General features: G+C 35.5%; 2 protein-coding genes and 1 long non-coding RNA gene across 8 annotated transcripts; 2 read left to right on the forward strand and 1 right to left on the reverse strand.

The window, feature by feature from the left end:
- The first annotated feature begins 538 nt into the window (after nucleotides 1-538).
- Nucleotides 539-9,430, forward strand: VDAC1 (voltage dependent anion channel 1). Its single transcript, XM_006842052.4, has 6 exons — nucleotides 539-618; nucleotides 1,216-1,283; nucleotides 3,250-3,360; nucleotides 3,557-3,643; nucleotides 6,110-6,318; nucleotides 8,729-9,430. Exons 1-6 carry the CDS (start codon nucleotides 570-572, stop codon nucleotides 9,033-9,035), a joined length of 831 nt encoding a protein of 276 aa, XP_006842115.1. The 5' UTR covers nucleotides 539-569; the 3' UTR covers nucleotides 9,036-9,430.
- Nucleotides 9,431-11,671: 2,241 nt separating this feature from the next.
- Nucleotides 11,672-20,277, reverse strand: LOC18431940 (hypersensitive-induced reaction 1 protein). 6 transcript variants are annotated; one of them, XM_011624192.3, is made up of 7 exons: nucleotides 20,168-20,277; nucleotides 19,132-19,211; nucleotides 14,896-15,093; nucleotides 13,977-14,097; nucleotides 13,678-13,769; nucleotides 13,115-13,211; nucleotides 11,672-12,261 (listed from the first exon to the last, which is right to left on the reverse strand). In XM_011624192.3, the coding sequence occupies exons 3-7, from the start codon at nucleotides 15,085-15,087 to the stop codon at nucleotides 11,900-11,902; spliced, it is 864 nt and encodes a 287-aa protein (XP_011622494.1). In that variant the 5' UTR covers nucleotides 15,088-15,093; nucleotides 19,132-19,211; nucleotides 20,168-20,277; the 3' UTR covers nucleotides 11,672-11,899. The 6 variants fall into 6 exon arrangements, with proteins under 6 accessions (XP_011622494.1, XP_011622493.1, XP_088724448.1 ...); XM_011624191.3 differs by having other exon boundaries at nucleotides 20,047-20,277; XM_088868322.1 differs by having other exon boundaries at nucleotides 19,049-19,211; nucleotides 20,168-20,211.
- LOC148782151 (uncharacterized) lies at nucleotides 18,737-19,944 on the forward strand. The gene is made up of 2 exons (XR_016056512.1): nucleotides 18,737-19,804; nucleotides 19,852-19,944. It is a non-coding gene; the product is annotated as an uncharacterized LOC148782151 (long non-coding RNA).

Here is a 20,277-nt window from a genome sequence, read left to right on the forward strand (position 1 = left end):
ATGAGGCCGGAAGGTCAAGCTGGGTCTGGCCATAGCCATGACAGAGCTAGCCTATTTCGACCCTTATTTTTTTCTTTTGAAATCGTTTTGTATTATTTTTTTAAAAATTTTCCAGCAAAGGCTAAGGCCTGGAGTGGCCGTCTTTGGCCCGATTATGGGCCATATAGGGCGGGCCCGTTGCTAACCCTAGGGGAGAGAAGAGAGAAAGAGAGTTATTACTCGAGGGGTATAATCGCTAAATCCTCCTCAAATGAGGTATTACAGTAACTTTCGGAAAAGATCTTGGCCATTTCGTCATTTCATAAAATATTTTGTCTAATTCAGTCATTTCTTAGCTCTTAAACCTCTCTGTCCGTACACAAACGACTCCATCGACGGTCAAAAATCCGAATATTCTGACTAAACAAGATCCGACGGTCCAAATTTTTCTAAACCTTCACGAAGCCCTCTCCATCAAATGTGTCAAACTAGGGTTTTAGTTTTTTCTTCTACAAAAACTTGCTCGCAATTCACTTCAACTTTTTACTTCCATTTTCTTTCTCAATTTTCAGAGCAATTTTTCTTTAGCCATGGGAAAGGGACCTGGCCTTTACTCTGAAATTGGAAAGAAGGCGAGAGGTGAGCTCCATTTCCTCTGTTTTTTTTCCTTTTTTGGGGTTTTTTTTTGTTAATTTTTCATGTATTATTGATTCTCCATGACTGTTTTTTCCTTTTTCTGATAATCTCAGATTTATGTTCAGTTCTAATTTTCATAGTTTGTTTCCATTTCGTATGGTAGTTTCCTGTGCCGCTGCCCGCTGCCCGCTGGTTCATGAAAGGATTTTATACATTTTCCCATTTCTCTGTTGTTTCAATTTTCACCTTCGTTTTTTTTTTCTTCATGTTATTGTGATAATTATCAATCTAATTCTACTTTTCATATTCAATTTATGCTATATTATTGCAGATATTACATTTTTTTTGCATATATTCACTTTTCCTATGTTAATTTTGTTCAAATATCTTTCCTTTTTTGCCAAAATAACTGTTTATTTTACTGTTTTATCTGCAAAATCAAATGTTCTCTTCGGTTTTTATTTCACGCATCCATCCCTCGCTTCTTTTTTTTATGTTAGTTAAATTCGTTTAATTTATTGCTTTTCACAATATGAAGATTTATATAGTTTTGAGTGTTTCAGTCAGATTTTGTATTATATTTATAATTTTTCGTCACAGATCTTCTTTACAAGGATTACCACAGTGACCAGAAATTCATTCTTACTACTTACACGTCCACTGGAGTGGTGAGTCCCCTTCCCAGTGCTTTTTTTTGGGTGTTTTATTCCTTGAGCTCTGTATATTTCATTCAGAGATTGCTTTTTTGTATACTTTAGCTTTGCATTTTATCACCTTACTGTGACAGATGATCAGACAAATATTTATGTTCTGTGTGACCTTGCATGATTACATGTGTTTGTATGTGTGAAATATTGTAAATTAATGAATGTTATCTCTGTTAGTTGTGCTGTATATCTTGCAAGTTTTTTTTTCAAAATGATTGTTATAATGTTACGATGTAAGATATTCCCAATGACTTATGCAATCTTTAGGTGAATAGCTGCTACATCACGGTCGTTTATCTCAGGGTGAGATATATTCCATTACACCCACTCACTCTCATTCTATGTCACCACAGTGACGAGTGCCCAAATCTGATGCGTTTCTAAGAGTCAGATGCAGCAGCCTAATATCGAGACACAGGAAGACACATCCATATGATAAAATAATAGATGTTTGATCTATCTATAGTAATATTTCATATTTATTACACTCGTATGCAGTGTTCTATAGTTATGGACTTTGCCGAGTGGGATTTGGGACCTTGCAAGTCCCAGAGTCCTTGCCTTGTTTTTGGACATAGCTTACATGTGGTTGGTGCATTGATAGTCTGTATGAACATCGCACAAGATGTCTTGCATTCAATCGCCAGCGCTGTTCTTCCGTGAGCTTTTAGTTGTCCCCTGTGTCCTGAAGTTTAGACATGGTATCCAAATGTTGAGACGTGGAACAGCAGCAGGAATGAAGTGACTGGGGTAACATTGCTTTAGGCCTTACAAATACAATTTCATTTTTTTAAAGTGTTTATGCTTATGTAGAGAACAAAAGCATGTGGCATTTTTTTGGAGACCTTTTAATGCTACTCTTAATTATGAAAGATTGTCTAGTGGATAGATTCTCATTTCAAAGTGGTAGTGATTGTTTGATTGAGTCATTTGGGACCAGCCATTTGTGTGCATCATTAATCATTTTTGGTGATTATCATCATTTGTTATTGAGTTTCTCTTTCCATAGCATTCATGTATAATTGTCACATGTTGTAGGTTATAAACTCTTTTACTGTCGTATGAAACCAGTTACAATAATTTGTATTTAGCTCTGCTGTTTCCGTCTTATTTAACTGTCTATGCATAATAATGTTCTCTGGTAGGAAAGGAAGTATTCTCTGTGTCCTTATTTGTATAACTTTTTTTTAATGTGGGCTATCTTAATGTGGGCTATTAGCGATCTTTCATATAAAAGCATGCCATTAGTGGGGGCTTAGTTTTTTGTCTCTTGTTCCCAAGATGAACTGTATTGGAGTTATCTCAAATTCTGATGCGGAGACACTGCATTTTATATATCTATTTGGATATTTGCCACCTTTTTTGCTTTCTATGAATGGAGCCAATAGGTATTCTATGCTGCATTTCATTTTATTGTTTTCTTTTTATAATCAATAACATGTGCTTTTATTTCTATGGATGAAATCTTAATATGTATGTATACAAGAACTGACTCCTTTCATCTTCTCGGATATAACACCTTCATGTATATGAACTTTATTGGATTTCTTGGATATGAATTAATATTGAAGAACTTATGCACATGATACCATTGCCACTTAACATGCTATGTTAGACATGATAGCATGGTCACATCCTATGTTATCTTTCTATCTTGTACTTGCGATTTTACTCTTTATAGATATCTAATCCATAAAAAGAAGGTTAAAATAATCGAACAAATTTTGTGGCTGCAATCTGTTGATTGTTTATCTGGACTTTGAGATGTTGTAGGAATATGTATCCGGATTGGTTCCACCTAAATTAGTTTCTGTTGTGTTGTGGCTAAATATTTATTGCCAGTGGAGCAAACTTTCTTTTTGTAGTTTTGGTGTTGGTTATGTTTTGATTCACGTATGGTTTATGCTAATATTTGTTTGTTTTACAGGCAATTACGTCATCAGGAACAAAGAAAGGAGATCTGTTTCTTGCTGATGTTACAACTCAGCTGAAAAATAAGAATGTCACTACTGACATCAAAGTGGACACAAACTCTAATGTGAGTTGTTGTATCTCATGAGTATGTATAAGACTAATTTTTTAGTATCTTGCTTTTGTAAGTTTTTACTAATTACTTCACGATTCTGATCATTACAGTTCCTTTTTTGTTGTCAATGAATTATTTCAAGAGTTGTTAAGGGAACGTGTCATTGAGAATGACTGCAGTGGCTAATTTTTATGTTCATTTATATCAGCTTTCCACAACTATTACAGTGGATGAAGCCGCACCTGGACTCAAAACAATATTTAGCTGTATCTTCCCTGATCAGAGGTCTGGAAAGGTATGGACTATGGGATCTTTCTTGTCTCTCTTTTTGTAAAATACTGGTCTTATGTCCAATATTTATTGTTCTGGGAAAATCTCTCTTCTGATATTACAGTATTACCAGAAGGATCAGAGTTCATTGATCGAATTGAGATATTTAGTGTTGGAAATTAAATTGATTCCATGTCCATACTCATGTTGGGCTTGGATTGGCCCATTCTGGACTAGAATCAACTTGGAAAAAAGTGTATGGAATTTAGTAAAAAAGTAAAAATTATTAATGTGGATACTTTATGTCAGACTTGAGCATGTTGACTTTTTTAATGTCCTTCCTCCATCGTGTTGCTTCATAATCCACCAAGTTCAGCTAACTTTGCACTCAGCCAAAGCTGGCATGCAGAGAGTCATGCATGAAGCAATTAATTAACCCCCCACCCCCACGGGCCCTTTTTCTCCTCTCTCAACCAAAAGAAAAAAAAAAGTCATTCGTGGGACTTTATCCTTGGTGCAGATATACATTATCCTTGGTGCTGATATACATTTTTTTCTTTTCTAAAAATACGAAAATCTTGTCAACCGGTAAAAGTTATACATATTTATGAATTAAAACGATGAACAATGGTCTCATGAATAAATGAATACTTGTCTAGTCTTGAGACTGATGCTACCTTAAGAATTCACGATTTTTTTTATTTTTTGCAAGCTTTATGCCTTTCTAACTGTTATCAAGAAGCAGTCTTTCGCCATCTAGCATCATTTATTGTCTCTCATGGTATGTTTGGTACACTGAATTGTTTTTAGTTGACATTTTTTAGTTACACTCAGTGGCGCATGAACTTGACCATGCTCTCCTTTCATTATGTATAGCCTTGTGTGTTTATCTTGCTGTTGTCTCTTCGATATGCCTATAATGTTCCAGATTATTAGAACGTTGCATACACGTCTTTGTGATTCTAATGCTTCTATTATCTTAATCATGGTTAGAATGACTAGTAATGGAAATTATGGCTATTATACTGAAACAGTTCCTATCCATGACCTTATACAAAGGTTATGGGTGGTGGTGTAAATAATGGGCTTTAAGTCTGATATAATGAATTACACCCTTTTGATTGGGTTTTAATTTCTTTTTTTTCTTTACAAGTGTTATTGGTGGGAATGGAGCCTAGGACACTAGGCATTACCCCCCCAGTCCCCCCCCCCAAGAGTCAACAAGTAAGGTCACAAAACAGAAAAATGTTGACTTTTTAATGTCCTTCCTCCTCCATCGTGTTGCTTCATGATCCACCAAGTTCAGCTAACTTTGCACTCAGCCAAAGGGCATGCAAAAGTCATGCATGAACCAATTAATCAAACCCCAAACCCCAGCCCCCCCCCCCCCCGCAGGCCCTTTTTCTCCTCTCTCAACCAAAAGAAAAAAAAGTCATTCGTGGGGTACTGCAAGAAATTGTCCTGGGTGCAGATATCCATTTTTGTTCTTTTCTAAATATACTAAAATCTTGGCAACCGGTATAATTTAAGTTATACATATTTATAAATTAAAACAAGGAACAATTGTCCTGGGTGCAGATTTTTTATTTTTTGCAAGCTTTATGCCTTTCTAACTGTTATCAAGAATCGATCTTTTGCCATCTAGCATCATTTATTATATCCCATGGCATGTTTTCGTGCACTGAATTGTTTTTAGTTGACATTTTTTAGTTACACTTAGTGGCGCATGAACTTGATAATGGTCTCCTCTCATTATGTACAGTCTTGTGTGCTTATCTTGCTGTTGTCTCTTCGATATGCCTATAATGTTGCAGATTATTAAATCTTTGCATACACGTCTTTGTGTATCTGATGCTTCTATTATTTTAATCATGGTTAGAATGACCAGTAATGGAAATTATGGCCATTATACTGTAACAGTTCCTAGACATGACCTTATGCAAAGGTTATGGCTGGCAGCCTAAATAATAGGCTTTAAGTCTGATATAATGATTTACACCCTTTTTATTGGGTTTTAATTTCATTTTTTTATTTTTAAGTGTTAATGGTGGAAATGGAGCCTAGGACATTATGTTGAGGCATCAACCGCCCCGGCCCAAGAGTCAACAAGTAACATCATAAAACAGAAAAATGACCATTACTTTTTATTTTGCAAAGATAAAATTATACATTTTAAAATGTATCACTGTAGCTTTCTCAAAATTTTCCTTTATTTCTGTTGTTTCCCTTTTATCCATTTCTTCTCCCTTTTGGTTGAATGCTTTTTTTCCTTCTAAGGGCCAGCTTAGTTGTACAATGGAGAAGGACAAGCCCTATCCCATTTTATTATGGACATTCTCCCAACCATTTAAACTTGCGAAATTTATTATTCTAATTTCTTTTTGTGGATATTATGATTTGTGCTAGCAGTGGATGTTGGGGAGGGACGGGGATGAAGCAATTTTTCAGGGATTATCTTTCTGACTTCTTGATGATTATTTGTCCTATACAGGTTGAGCTTCAATACCTCCATGATTATGCAGGGATTAGTTCAAGTATTGGCTTGACTGCTACCCCCATTGTGAACTTCTCCGGTGTGCTTGGAAATGAAACTTTCGCCCTTGGAACCGACGTCGCATTTGACACTGCCACTTCTAAGCTTACCAAGTGCAATGCTGGATTTAGCTTTACCACTTCTGATCTCATTGCTGCAGCCACTGTGTAAGTGATTTTTCAGAATATATCTGCATTCTGGCTTCTTGTCATTGGAAATTTGATTTTATTTTTGCATGCTGGGCTGCTTCAGTGGAGTATCTTAGCTAGATGGATGTTTATTAGGATAATTACTTGTGTCTATATTGATAGTAAACATTATCTTATTTGTTCTATTGGTTTCTAGTGTATATTTTTGTTTATTGTTATCATCTGTACTCTATGTGCTACACTGGCATAATTGTGATTCTTTTTCTTGATTGATTCCTACAATGTTTTAGTGTAGTAGTAGTGTTACATGGGAAAAGAAATCGATGTGACAAGGACAGAAAGACTGTAACATGAAAGGAAAAAGATTGAGCAGAAAGCAAATGGAAATTGTTGTAACATGGGCAAGAAATCATAGAATACTGAAAAATTATGAAATGCAGGATAAATGTTGAGTTGTCTTGATATTTTCAGGTTAGGAGAAAGCTGTAGTTGAGCGTGATTGTATAGAATTGGTTGACACTTGGGGTCAATGTTCTCTACGCAAATGCAAGTGCCGACTGGCAAAATAGAAAAGATAGTGATCTTTGCCTTTGTGGGATGGTGGATGGAGTTCCTTAAAATATGTCAGTGTCTTCCTTCTTTGGTTTAATGGGGCATGTGATAATGTTACTTGATATTTCTATGGTTCGTGTCTCTACATCATCAGGTGAACTTTGAAGAAGAGACCACTGTTCAAGGGCTTCAACAAAAGTATTCAAAAAAAAAAAAAAAAAAACCTCATTTGAAGATTTCGTGAAAAAGACCAATTATAAGTGAGGACTTGTCTGAAAATATAAGAGCCAAAAAAAAAAATCCTATTATGGAGTTAGTGCATCTTGCTGCCATGGAGAATTTCGAATGGAAGGTTGCGCATTTGACTGAATGGGGAATCCTATGTAAGGAAATCTACTTGTGCTGCATGAGATTATATTGTGAGCAGATAATTATTTAAAGGAAAGAATATATATAAGGTGGACACTCTAAATTGTAGAATTAAGGAGCAGCTCCAAAATCCTTTGCAAAAGGTTGCTTTGATGTTGGATAAACATCTAGTTGATCAGCCCGACATCAATATGTATAGATATGGACAAGAAAAGAGATTTCAAGTCCTAAAAATAGTGCATCTTGCAACACATTCTTTGGACCATCCATTTTCAAGATTTTCATATGCTTATAGATGTACTTGATTTGAACCATTTTTTGAGTTACAAATTTTATAATTAGAGATAAAACTAGATTCTCATACCATCCTAAGAATTTTTTACCCCAAAGTTGCATCTCAGACAAAGTTTGGAGATGCACCTTACTTCGACTTTAAGGTTGCTACCTTATGCAAACCACACCCTTATTTAAAGGACGAGGTTTCTATGAGTCTATTGACTCACCTATTTAAACGAGGGAAAAGTCTATATAAGGTGTCAACCTTATACTGTAGTTAGGTGCACCTAGGAAACCCACTAGAGAAGGTTGTTCCTATGCTAGAAAACCCCCAAATCAATCATCTTGACCTCGAGATTCATAGGCATGAAAAAAAGAGAGGGAATTTCTAGTCCTAAAAATAAGATCATCTTCTAAGACATTATCTTGACTGTCCATTTTCAAGATTTTCCATTGTTTATAGATCTGCTTGATCGTCACCATTTCTAGAACTTTAAATTTTATGGAATGTCTCAACCTTGATAAGGAGGAACCTAAGAAAAAATTTCAAAATAAAAAGAACAATGTTTTTTTGACATAGTTTAACATCGTCCATTTTGTAGGGCTACCATTTTCTAACATCCATCTCCAAGATGGATGTTAGAAGATGGATGTTAGAAGTGGGTCCCCTGACACACAAACTACTTTCCTTATTTAGAAGTTTATTGTGATATACAGGGAATCTCATCTATCGTATGATTAAATCTGACGTAAGATTCCTGTTTGAGTGGGAAATTGGGTTTGGTAGCCTTGTCCTTGATATGTGTAGCTTGGTATATTAGCATCCCACGTGAGATATCATGTTGAAATGTATATTCCCCCCCCCGCCCTGCTTTGAGAGTTCCTTTTTTTTTTGTGCATGAGAGAGAGAGAGAGAGAGAGAGAGAGAGAGAGATTCTTTATTTATGAAAGTCAATCATGTTATAATGTGTTTGGTATTGGCATAAATGTACCAGCTTGTTTTTAGAACATTTTGGCATCTAGAGAGAGAGAGAAGTTTCTTATTTATGAAAATCAATCATGTTGTAACATGGTTGATCCTACTATGAATGTATTATATTGTTCTCCGAACATATTGGCATCCACCTGTGATGGTGCACTCAAGGCTTCATGGTTCTTATTATTGTCTGCTTATCATTTTAGTAATGAAATAATATTATTAACTTTTGCCTCAATAATCCTTTTGGACCAGGAATGACAAGGGTAACACCCTCACTGCATCTTACTACCACACAGTGAGCCCTCTCACTAGGACCTCAGTGGGTGCTGAGCTTTCCCACAGTTTGTCGACAAATGAGAACACCTTAACCATTGGAACCCAGCACTCACTTGATCCCCTGACCACGGTTAAGGGTCGGCTTAACAACTTTGGTAAGGCGAGCGCTCTCATTCAACATGAGTGGAGGCCAAAGTCCCTCTTCACTCTCTGTGGTGAAGTCGATGCTCGAGCCATTGAGAAGAGTGCAAAGGTTGGGCTCTCTGTAGCCCTCAAGCCTTGAAGTTGAGAGAGTGAGAGCATGGAAGAGAAAAAGGCAATAACGTCAAAGGAGACTGAAAAACTGTTTTTTTTTTTGTCTTTTCCCATCCTTATTGGGTTTTTTCCTGTTTTGTGACTATCAAGTTTTGCCCGTTATCTTTTTTGTTGGAGCGCAATGTAGAAATAATTCTGGCCATGGAGGACCAGATAGATTTACCTCCATTTTGAGTTTCTTGATTGATTATTATGGTTTTTTGCTTTAATTTGAAGCTAGATAGAGCTCCATTTTGTGTTTCCTGTGGTTCTCTGTCTCTAAATTGAAGAGATCAGAAATTCGCTTGGAGACATCAACAGAGATGGCATGGTTTTCGATGCTTATGTTTTGCGATGAAAGTTGCAGCTGATTTGTTATGTGCATTGGAAGGTGCCAGGTGCTTTTCTTTCACTTTTGAATGGCTATGGAATTTTTGTAGTATTTTTTTCCTTTAAAGGCAAATGGGTATGAAGTTTCTAGGAAAATGTGTAAGCTTTTCTTTAGTAAGGTTGTGGTTATGTAGTTTCTCTGCTAAAATTGTGGGGTGATTTGTCTAACTTGATGGTCATTGGTTTGGGTTGGGATATTCTCTATAATACTGTAGTGGTTGTAGTAGAAGGAAATGTCAATTGCTCTTATACATAAGATTTTAAATTCGGTGGCGGTGTTATTGATTAGACTAAAAGCTTAAAAGAAAATTCTTGAACTTCGAAACACACATTAAATCATTTAACTTGACATTGATGGTTAGAACTGATTGTGACCTTCCTTGTAACAATGGTATATGATTTCATAGTATGAGATCTCATTTCTTTTTGGTTTGAATCTCATAGAGCTGGTTTGCGTGGAGAGAGTAATCTGACCATCACTTTTGAGTGTTGAAAGAGTTTTCAATGGCAATTTTTCTGGGGCAAGCTTTCTATGCTTCCCCTTCAGCATAAAATTTGTATATTTCTTTTTATCCAATCGTCCATTCTGAATAGAGGGCTTAGATTGTATCAATCATAATGTCATGTCTCTACATTATTTTATTTTTAATTTTTATTCTATAAACTATTTTGACACCAAATTTTGACACCAAATTTTTATTCTATAAACTATTTTGATATCAAATTTTTATTCTATAAACTATTTTATTTTATAAACTATTTTGACATCAAAATTTTATTCTATAAACTATTTGGACACCAAATTTTTATTTTATAAACTATTTTGATACCAAATTTTGTATGTCCAATCTTCTATTAAACTTGTATTAATAAAAACTATAAAAGAAATATTTTTCATAAAATAAAATGATCGAAATACCCTTGACAGTTTTATAGGTGTGCCTCAATGAAAAGATGATACGTATCAAATTTCATATCTATATAATTTGTAAAAAAAAAACTAAAAATAAAATATTTGGAAGACGTTGGATCTAAGATCACACGGTGAGTGGCTCTCGCTTGATCAAAATTGGATGGTTAGATAGTAGGGGAAGTATAGATCTTTTATGTTGTATGAGAAGTATAGAAACCTTTCCTAATTTTCAGTAATTGGTATTGGACCACTTCTACAGTGGTTGGTACAGTTTTTGCAATCGTTCCTTCCATTGAGTTTTACAGTGGTATTGGACCACTTCTACAGTGGTTGGTACCGGTTTTGCAATCGTTCCTTCCATTGAGTTTTACAGTGGTGATTGGTGAGATAGGGATCACTCAGTGATGCAGTTTTAATATGGTCTCTAATAGGGGCAATTTTTCCTTTGAACTTTGATGCGGTACAGAGAGATTGCGTCTCACATTTTTTCCTCTGGTAAGAATTCTAATTTGCTCACAAGAGAGATGTCGCAATTTTTCCTCACTGGTAGAGTTTTAATTTGCTCACCAAAGAGAGAAGAGAGAGAAGGGTGTTGTAATTTTTCCTCTAAGCTTTGATTGTGATAAGAGGGATAGAAATTGCTTCCTTCACAATTTTTCCTCACTGGTAGAGTTTTAATTTGCTCACAAGAGAGAGAGAGGTGTGTAGTTGAATGTTGGGTATGAGAGATCAAATATGGCAAAATAAACAAATTGCATCAAAATAATAATTTCAATTCACCAAAAACTGACATTGCCATTTGAACATGTTCAATAATTCAGGTTGAGCAACTGACGTATACAGTAATTGATTGCAACAACCAGCTAATAATTCCACGCCCTTTAATTTAATGAATCCAGTGAAGTTTTTCTTGCTTCTTAAGGATTACCTAATTTAATGAATCCAGTGAAGTTTTTCTTGGCTCTAAAGATTACCGAGTCGGGCTAAACGCAGCTCATTTAGAAGACACTCGGACGATGTTGTTCTTTATTTTGCGAGAGAGAGAGAACTGACACTTTTGCATGGAGGATTTTGACAAAGAAAGCAAAAATGTCTTTGAATTTTTTTGTGACAATAGAAGTGTTTTGAATTTTGAATTTTTATAGTGTCAGACGAGCGTGTCTATAGTGTGTGGAATAAATTCGAAACAAACACAAACACGTTTGTGTTCTGTGTCCTCCTAGCAAAGGAGGCAACAGGCAACAAGAGTCAAGAGAGTCAATCACATCATCATATGCTTAGAGAGACAGGGAAAGCAACATTCAGAAAAGAACAAGGAAAAGTGCAAACAACAGAGATTTTATCACATTCAACGAAAGTAACATTATCTCACTAGAAAAGCAGCCAACTGATTCACAAAAGGTTCTATAAGTCTTTATAGAAAGAGCATGGAGAAAGAGAGAGCATGAAATAACATGGGAGATCAGAGAAATCCCAATACTTAAACAGTTCAATCAAAGGAACGCAGCTTTTTTTTTAAGTGGGATTTGAGGGGAGGGATTAATCACTCACTATTCATGGTGGACTTGCGACTGAAGCAATCCATCCCTAATCTGTGCAGCTACATCACGAACAGCACCAGGGCCATGAGGAATGAACACAGCAGATGATTTTGAAGTGGCCCCTATCTCTTTCATTGTATCGAAATATTGGGTAACTAGGACCATGTCCATAACATCTTTAGCAGTGGTTCCTGGTACATTCACTGAAAATCCAAGTACACTATCTCGCAACCCATCAACAATGGCTTGCCTTTGCCGTGCAATTCCGAGACCAGCGAGGTATTTGGATTCTGCTTCACCCTCTGCCCTTTTGATTTGGATTATTTTCTCAGCCTCTGCCTTCTCCTTGGTAGCCAACCTCATTCGTGAGGCTAAATAGAATTGATAGGATTCAGGAAAAATGAAGGTCATTAATGAAAATAAATTATGGAACCTCAGAAAGATATACGTGTCTTTTCTTTTTTTTGGCTGTTTCTTTGTTTTTAGTTTTGGAATTTGGATGTGGTGATTGTTTTTAGTTTTGGAATTTGGACGCTGGATGTAGTGGGTTGAAAGATTGAAATTTCAAATCTTGGTGAAATTTTGAAATTTCAAATCTTTCGGGACTGATGATTTCTTATGAGAGAATTTGAACAAAGGTCTTCCTTACAACATTTTTTTTGAGAGAAAGGTTAACACAGTACAACACATCCATCATTATTGGATGGTATATGATAGGTACCCCATGGGCCATCCACCATGAACAGTAACTGCAGTTTCTCTATCCGACAACTAAAGAGTTGCCATATCTCACACCTAAAGGCCATTTCTCAGCCAAAACTTATCCTAATACTATGATTTCTATCTTTCACCCTATAGTTGATACCATTTCGTAAGTGAATCAAGAGAATCAAGAGGGAGAGCTATAGCCAAGAAGGTCTCAATAGATGAACAAGAAGCGTTAATTTTCTAACAGAGCCAACTTTCACTTATTTCTCCATCCCTAGGTTCAAAATGAAGCTTGAATTAATCTTAACGAGAAATCCACCCTATAACAATCAGAGACAAGTCTCAACCAGTGACCTCCAACCAAACTGACACTCTCTTGTCTAGACAATATCCAAAATCAAGCTTGCTATTGGAAATTCCAGGACAATTGGAAATTCTGGTGGGTCTGAACAAATTGCTAGGCAGTTTGTTTATTTTCCATTCCATTTTGTATCCATGGTAAATGAAAGCACAAACCTGCATTGATCTCGTTCATAGCTCTCTTCACATGCTCATCTGGTTCAATATCCACTATCAGAGTCTGCACTATCTGGTATCCATAAGCAGACATTGCCTGTAACAAACAGGAGAAACATGAGATTAGATAAAATGGACAGATTCTCGTAGGAAACAAATCAAAAAGTTATTCCAATATTCCAAGAAACTAAAACGTTACCCCCACAATCCATACCTGCTACTGCAGCATGCCCATTGACTACAGTATTCACTTTTATCATTCATAAAAACAGAACGACTAAGTGGTAAAGGCTCAAAGCAGATGACATTTTAACTTCTAAGGAAAAACAAAAGCTAATCAAGTCTTATGGGCATTCTAAAAAACCCATCATCATTTTTTTAATTTTTATTATTTGGCTGCAACTATTTCAACAACTTTCTGGACTTGTTTTTTGGCTGTCGCTTTCTGAACTTCTCATGAACTAATGACAGTAATCATTCTTTCTAAACTGGGATTAGAAAAAAATATAAGGACCTTAGGCGATAACAATGAAAGAATATGTTTCTGCAAAAATTTTAATCACCTTCTCAAGTTCATCTTCCACAGCCTTGGCAATATCATTCTTCTGTTCAAAGACATCATCCAAGTCGAGCTTTGGAACGCTTGCCCTGATCACTGTCAAACACAAGGAAGAATTTAGTCCCTTAGTTAAGATAGGTGCAACAGCATATCCTAATACAAAACAAGTATCACATATGGTTTTTAAGTAAGTCCAGGACCATTTTCCTCCTTCGAATCTGAATTGAAAATGACATCTACTACTTTTATATTTGAGATTTGGTATGGTCCGTCTGATAGTGTGTTAAAACTCTGAAGACGTACCATCGAAAACATATGCTTGGATTTGTGTCCTTGTATTGCTTAGCTTGTAGAAAGCATCGCTTGCCTTATCAGCAAGCGCACGATACTGAATGGAAGCAACTACGGTAACAAAGACATTATCCTGTGAGACAAGAAAGCGATTAATGCTATTATCCAACATCATTATGCTTCATGTATGTAGCTCTGTATCAAATGAGTGAATTATGCCTTTCTATGACAATATTTAAGACTCTGACTCTGCTAGGGACTAGCCCAAGCCCATGGAGAGTCAAGTTGGGTTTGGACTTGCAGAGCCATATCAATTTCATTATACAAAAGGCTAATCAACTTGTTTGTGCTTTTTAGCACCACCTTCAAAGGTATGGCTCCTTGACTGCCCCCAAACAAACCAATATGTCTACCATTGAGGTGAAGCTTAAGGATGAAAACTAACGCTTCATTGGGCTCTTTGGGACAAATACTTGATCTCTCTCATCCAAACCGATGTCTGCCACTGAGCTGAAGCCCAAGGTGAGCATCAATTTCATTACAGAAAAGCTTAATTTCATAAATGGTAGAAAACGGAGAAATGAGTAAAATTCACAAATAACAAAAAGTACGGACAACAAATCTGTACAGGGTAATTTCTGCCTTCTTTTTTGCACATCACCATAACAAATTAATAAACTTATATGGGTGATATATTACATAAAAGTCCAAAACAAAGAAGAGAAGCAATATAAGCAAGAGAATGGAAAAACCGAAGAAATCAAAACCAAAGAAATCAAAACCAACCAAAACGCCTAGGCATGTCCTTTTATATCAAGGCAAAACATCGAATAAGACACGTCCATTCTAAATCATGATTAATGAATACTGCGGCATGGATGTTTATCAGAACTAACTAGTTTGCAAAAACAAAAAAGGTAGAACTGTAAACCTTGGTCTTTGTTTCGCATCTAACATCAAGTTGTTGCAAACGTAATGTGAGATGACCAGCAAGCTGGCTACCAAGAAACCATGGCATGCAATGGCAACCTGGCTCAAGCACATCATCAAATCGCCCAAACCTCTCTTTAATAGCTACAGTTGACTGGTCCACTTGAATACAGCAACAAAGAAATTGACCCATGGCTCACTGACCATACAACAAAGTATATGGAGAGAAGTGAAAATAAAGAATACAACATGCCCTAAAAGGGTATAGAATGGTGCCTCATAAATGATTGACCAAACCCACCGAGTGAATGGAAAATAGAAATTAATCAGACTAACTGTTTAAGTGATGCACAACAATATACTATTTAATATGGATTCAGTCCCTCAAAAACTACAATAATCCTCCTCTTCAAAGATAAACTATAGCAGCCGAATGATACAAAACAATATTAGCTTGAAGCATGTGCAAGGATGACAAGCACAAAACCAGATATCAAGAATAACACTGTGGATAACTGAGACCATGCCCCTTTTTGGCTTTAACCAAAAAGCTTCTGATGAAACAAATGATATTTAATGTTTGAGCATCATCTAATTTCTGGGAAATCTCCCTAATTTCAGTTATTTTCACCATTGCAGACCACAAGCCATAAAGAATATGATAAAACAAAGTACAATCATAGATGAAGGCCCAATTCCTGGTCATATTTCTGAAAAAATTCCATAACTTCAATTATTCTCAGCATTGAAGATCATTACTTAAAATTCAAACTCAGATCGAGACAAGTCGAGTAGTGTTGTGCAGCGAGACTAAGTTCAGTTGACTCTACTTGCAGTAACGTTTCATTCACTGCTCAAATATTTGCCCATACGATGCTGATCCATACTAAGTGAATGAAACCATTTAAATGAAAATTCACCAAAAGAACAAAAGCTAAGCTTGTCTAAACATAATGACAATAAACATGAACACAATAGGGTTCTAGCTATCACCAAAAGTCAAGATCAATTCCAATTAAACACATTATCCGAACCACCATTACAAAAATCTCTGTTGGTTCCTTCTCCAACGTCCTCAGTACAAAGAGATTTTTCATTTCAAACCATATAAATTTCAACTTCTAATGAGACAGAAACCTACCCAATTTTAGGCTGAAAATTTTGAAATTTCACATGTTAGCTACTGGTAAAAATCACATTAATAGATCTCATGTAACTCACAAATATGTGAAAGTGTAAACAAAAATTAAGATGGTAGGGGCAAGAACTTTGTCCTTAGAAAGAACATGTTTAAAAGATACATGAATGCTTTAGTTGTTGAAGGGCCTGATAACACACATACGCAAAGAAAGAAGAGAGAAGAACACTCACCTTCTATTCAACAAAATTTTGAGTTTATTACCTCAGTGGGTTTTATGCACTCTCTACAATCCTATCTACACCTCTCTCTAGGCTCGGTGGCCTCTCTCAAACAACCCTTTCTCTCTCTACAAGGCTCGGTGGCCTCTCTTCCCTTTCTACTCTGTAACTCACCCTCAAAGCACCTCTAATCTGTTGAATTTACGTGATCCCTCTCTCCACTCACCACTCACCACCTATTCATATAGGCCTAATGAAATATAAATCTCAGTTCTAATTCTAGTCTTTATCTTGACTGCAAAGATATACATATATATATATATATATATTATTAATAAACACATACAGTATATTATTAATCTAGAACAATAGCAACCAAGTTGCTATTTTTGTAGGAATTCTTTTATTAAAAATGATCTTTCAGGAAGACACTTATAGAGGAATACAAAAAGGAACTTCCTATTTTTAAGGATTCTTATCTAAATAATTTTTAAGGAACTTTGCACGAGGATCTTTTAGGAACTTCACCAGGATTTAAGATTGAAATATTGGAAGATGCATTTATAGAGTTTTTGTTTAGATATGTAGATAATTTTCTAAAGATTTGAATGAGTAGTAGTACCAGGAACGTCCCTGTTAGGATTTTTGGTTGTTAAGTGATCTTTTTAGGAACGTTGATTTATGTTGTAAGTGATCTTTTTAGGAACTTTACAAGTCGATCTGTTAGGAACTGCACGTAGATTTAGGATTGAAATATTTGAAGATATGTGAATTTCTTAAGAAATATAGATAATTATCTAGAGTATGAAAAGCAGAATAATATGATCTTCCCATGGGGATTGAAATATTTTAGGATGTGTATGTAGGTAAATCTAGAATTCTCTTAGAAGATAAGAATGGGGACTTTGAAATCTCTTGAAATTAAGATATACATATTAGAAACTTTTAGAATGAACAACCCATTTTTTTAAAAGAATAATAATACAAACTTCCTATTTGATATATTTTCTAAATAGATATGCATGTAGATTATAGATAATTATCTGGAGATGTTTAAAAATATATTAACGGAATGCACAATTTTTATGGATTGATTAGATAAACCCTAGCATTAACATTAAATAAGTGTATTAAAGAAAAAAGCATTCTATAAGGTTTCAAAACCCACAGGAAAAAAGTTGTTTCTAGGCTAGAAACCCTCCAACTGATCATGTCAATCTCGGTGTTTTCTTACAATTTGAATCACCCCTAACACCTGATAGATTAGGTATAACCAACGTAGAACCCATTAAAAGACCTAAGATGAACCCTACCCTAAAGGGACTCCTCTCTTAACTTAGCAAACACACCATGTATTCCATATAAGAAAATTGGCCATGGCCTAAGAATGTTTAGAATTATTACAAGAAGAAGATCGAGAAGCCCCGACTAGGAAGATGTTAACTGCGCAAAGCAATGTTTCTCAGCTGAGTCTCGTTAGTATTTTTGGTTTTGAAAAATAACAATATGGTTTTGGTGGTTTTTCCCTGAAAAAATTGTGTATTTTTAGTCCCACATTGAAAAAAAGAGAGTTAATTGTGTATTTTTAGTCCCACATTGAAAAAAAGAGAGTTAATTGTGCAGTATTTAAAAGTAGACATTCTCTCATGCCTCATATTTTTAAAACAAAAAAAATAATGATTAATTGAGCAGTATTTAAGTGTACGTATTTTCATACCTTATGCTTTTAGAACAAAGGAAGAACCACCACTTTGGTAGTGCAGCTACCATGTAGCTATAAAATGCGGTCTTTTTGGAAAAAGACGTGCCATATGAATTTCAGTGAAAGAAACTCTCTTCTCATACCTCTTCTATGCAAAAATCGCCTCTCTACTACTTTTGTCTTTGTCTATAGACTCTGGTATCTATTGTGGGTTTCCAAGCTTAGATGCATAGAGGTTTGGAACATAAAAAAAAGAGCCATATCTTTTTCTGTATCCCGAGAACGAATTGCCAAACCAATTACAGCATTGAACTCTGGTATCTATTGTGGGTTTCCAAGCTTAGACGCATAGAGCTTTAGAACATAAAAAAAAGAGCCATATCTTTTTCTTGTATCCCGAGATCGAGTTGCCAAACCAATTATAGCATTGAAAACAAGAAGGAATCAAGCCATATTTTTCAAAATTTGTACAACCTTTTTGTGCCCCTTTTTACCCTACAATTTCCAACAGGTCTCGACCTCGGCCTCTGGCCAGCGAGTTCCATAGGACAACTCACCCTTGCTTAAATTTGCTAAAAAGTGCAAATTTTTGTTAAAAATCTGAAATATATGATTTAGACATATTCTGAATATTTCAAGGTATAGATCAAATCCATCTCCGTAATTTATATACTTTTCTGGACATCTATAGACTTCAAGTCATTTCTAGTACTTATTTCACTTTTTGCTGATTTTTAAGGTTTTTTAACAGACTCTTTTTTTTAATATGCTATTTGAACAAATTTTTTATATTTCTTTTTAGTTTTTAGGCTTTTTGTCGTCGAGTCCACTCGGATCGGATCGACCAAGTGACTCAACTCGGTCGAGGACTTTGAAAATATTGGTGCAATGAATCAAAAACTGCAATTAATCAAACATGCAAAGTCAAGAAGGCAAATTAGCAATATTTAGAATCAATATTCTGAAACTAGGCTGGGCCTCGGACTCGGTCATGTCTGAGCCGAGTTACTCGGCCGAGTCCGAGCCGACTCTGCCAGGTTTCTGAACATCGTTGAGAATTATCAATCCAGCCCAAGAATGTTTAGAATTATACCAAGGAGAAGATCGAGAAGCCCCCCTGCAGAGATCTTTATGGTGTGAAGAATCAAAAAGACAAAACTGTGAAATGAATCTAACCTCCAGAGGCAAGACGGCAAACAACTGTAACAACCCACGTCTTATAGAACACAAATGGCTCAGCTGGCAAAGGGTGCCCACTTGTTGAGGCCAACAAGTCAAAGTCAGCATCAAATATATAAAACAATTAATGTTAAACATTCAATGAGATTTCCAAATGGATAATGCTCAAGGAGCTGAGCTGTTCTCCGAAATTTACAGGCAAGGAGAAAGAGATCGAATAAATAATGAGATAAGACTTCGGATATTACAAAGAAAGAGTCCTAAGTAGTTATATAATTACCTCTTTTTCTTTTTCTATTCATATTGAAAATGATAAGGACGTTGAATTTTTTACAGGTAAAATCAAAGCTTTGGATTTCACTTCAGTAAATATTGAATCTTTAATGAGAAACTTCCAAATTACGCTGAAATTTCATGAATCCAAAAGCAAAATATGAATAATTTCATGAACAGAGTCGAAAAAAAGGCACAAAAGAAGCATTCCATAGAGAAAAACAAGCCATATATTTATCATATCCAGATATTTCAAGTAGACTCAAAAACATTCTCTCAGTTTCACTAAAAGCATTGTAATTACTCATTATTTCACATATTCAATTCCCAAAAAGTCCAATTCTTTTAAAATTCAAATCCAATTTTTTCCAATCAACAGTTGTATTCATGAAATTAGGTCAAAACGTTCATATTGTGATCGCACAATAAGCAACGAGAAATTAGGTCAAAACGTTCATATTGTGATCGCCCAATAAGCAACGGCGAGAAATTAGGTCAAAGCGTTCATATTGTCGATCGCACAATAAGCAACAGCGATTTCTTTATTATCTTGTGGCATTTTTTTTTTTCCTGATTTTACTAATTGACAAGAAAATCAAAGCAAAAAAACACAGCTAAAGTAAATAAAGCATAAAGTACCTTCTCAAAAGAATAAGTCAAATAAAGGGGGAAATTTGCTTGACACTTCCTCTTGATACAAGATAACAGAGAAGACGAATCGATAAGGACGGGAGGACCTAGAGAGAGAAAGTTGCTTTACCTCTAGAGAGAGAAAGCCTACAGAGAGAAACAGTTCCTTGGCATAATCGGCAGACCGAAGCAGAAACTCCTTCAATGGCCAGCGATGGGTTTGCGTCAGAGTGAGGTGTC

The sequence above is a fragment of the Amborella trichopoda genome, chromosome 5 (genome assembly GCF_054954075.1).
Source record: "Amborella trichopoda isolate Santa Cruz 75 chromosome 5, AtrichopodaSantaCruz75HAP2 v2.0, whole genome shotgun sequence".
In the NCBI taxonomy this organism is placed as follows: domain Eukaryota; kingdom Viridiplantae; phylum Streptophyta; class Magnoliopsida; order Amborellales; family Amborellaceae; genus Amborella; species Amborella trichopoda.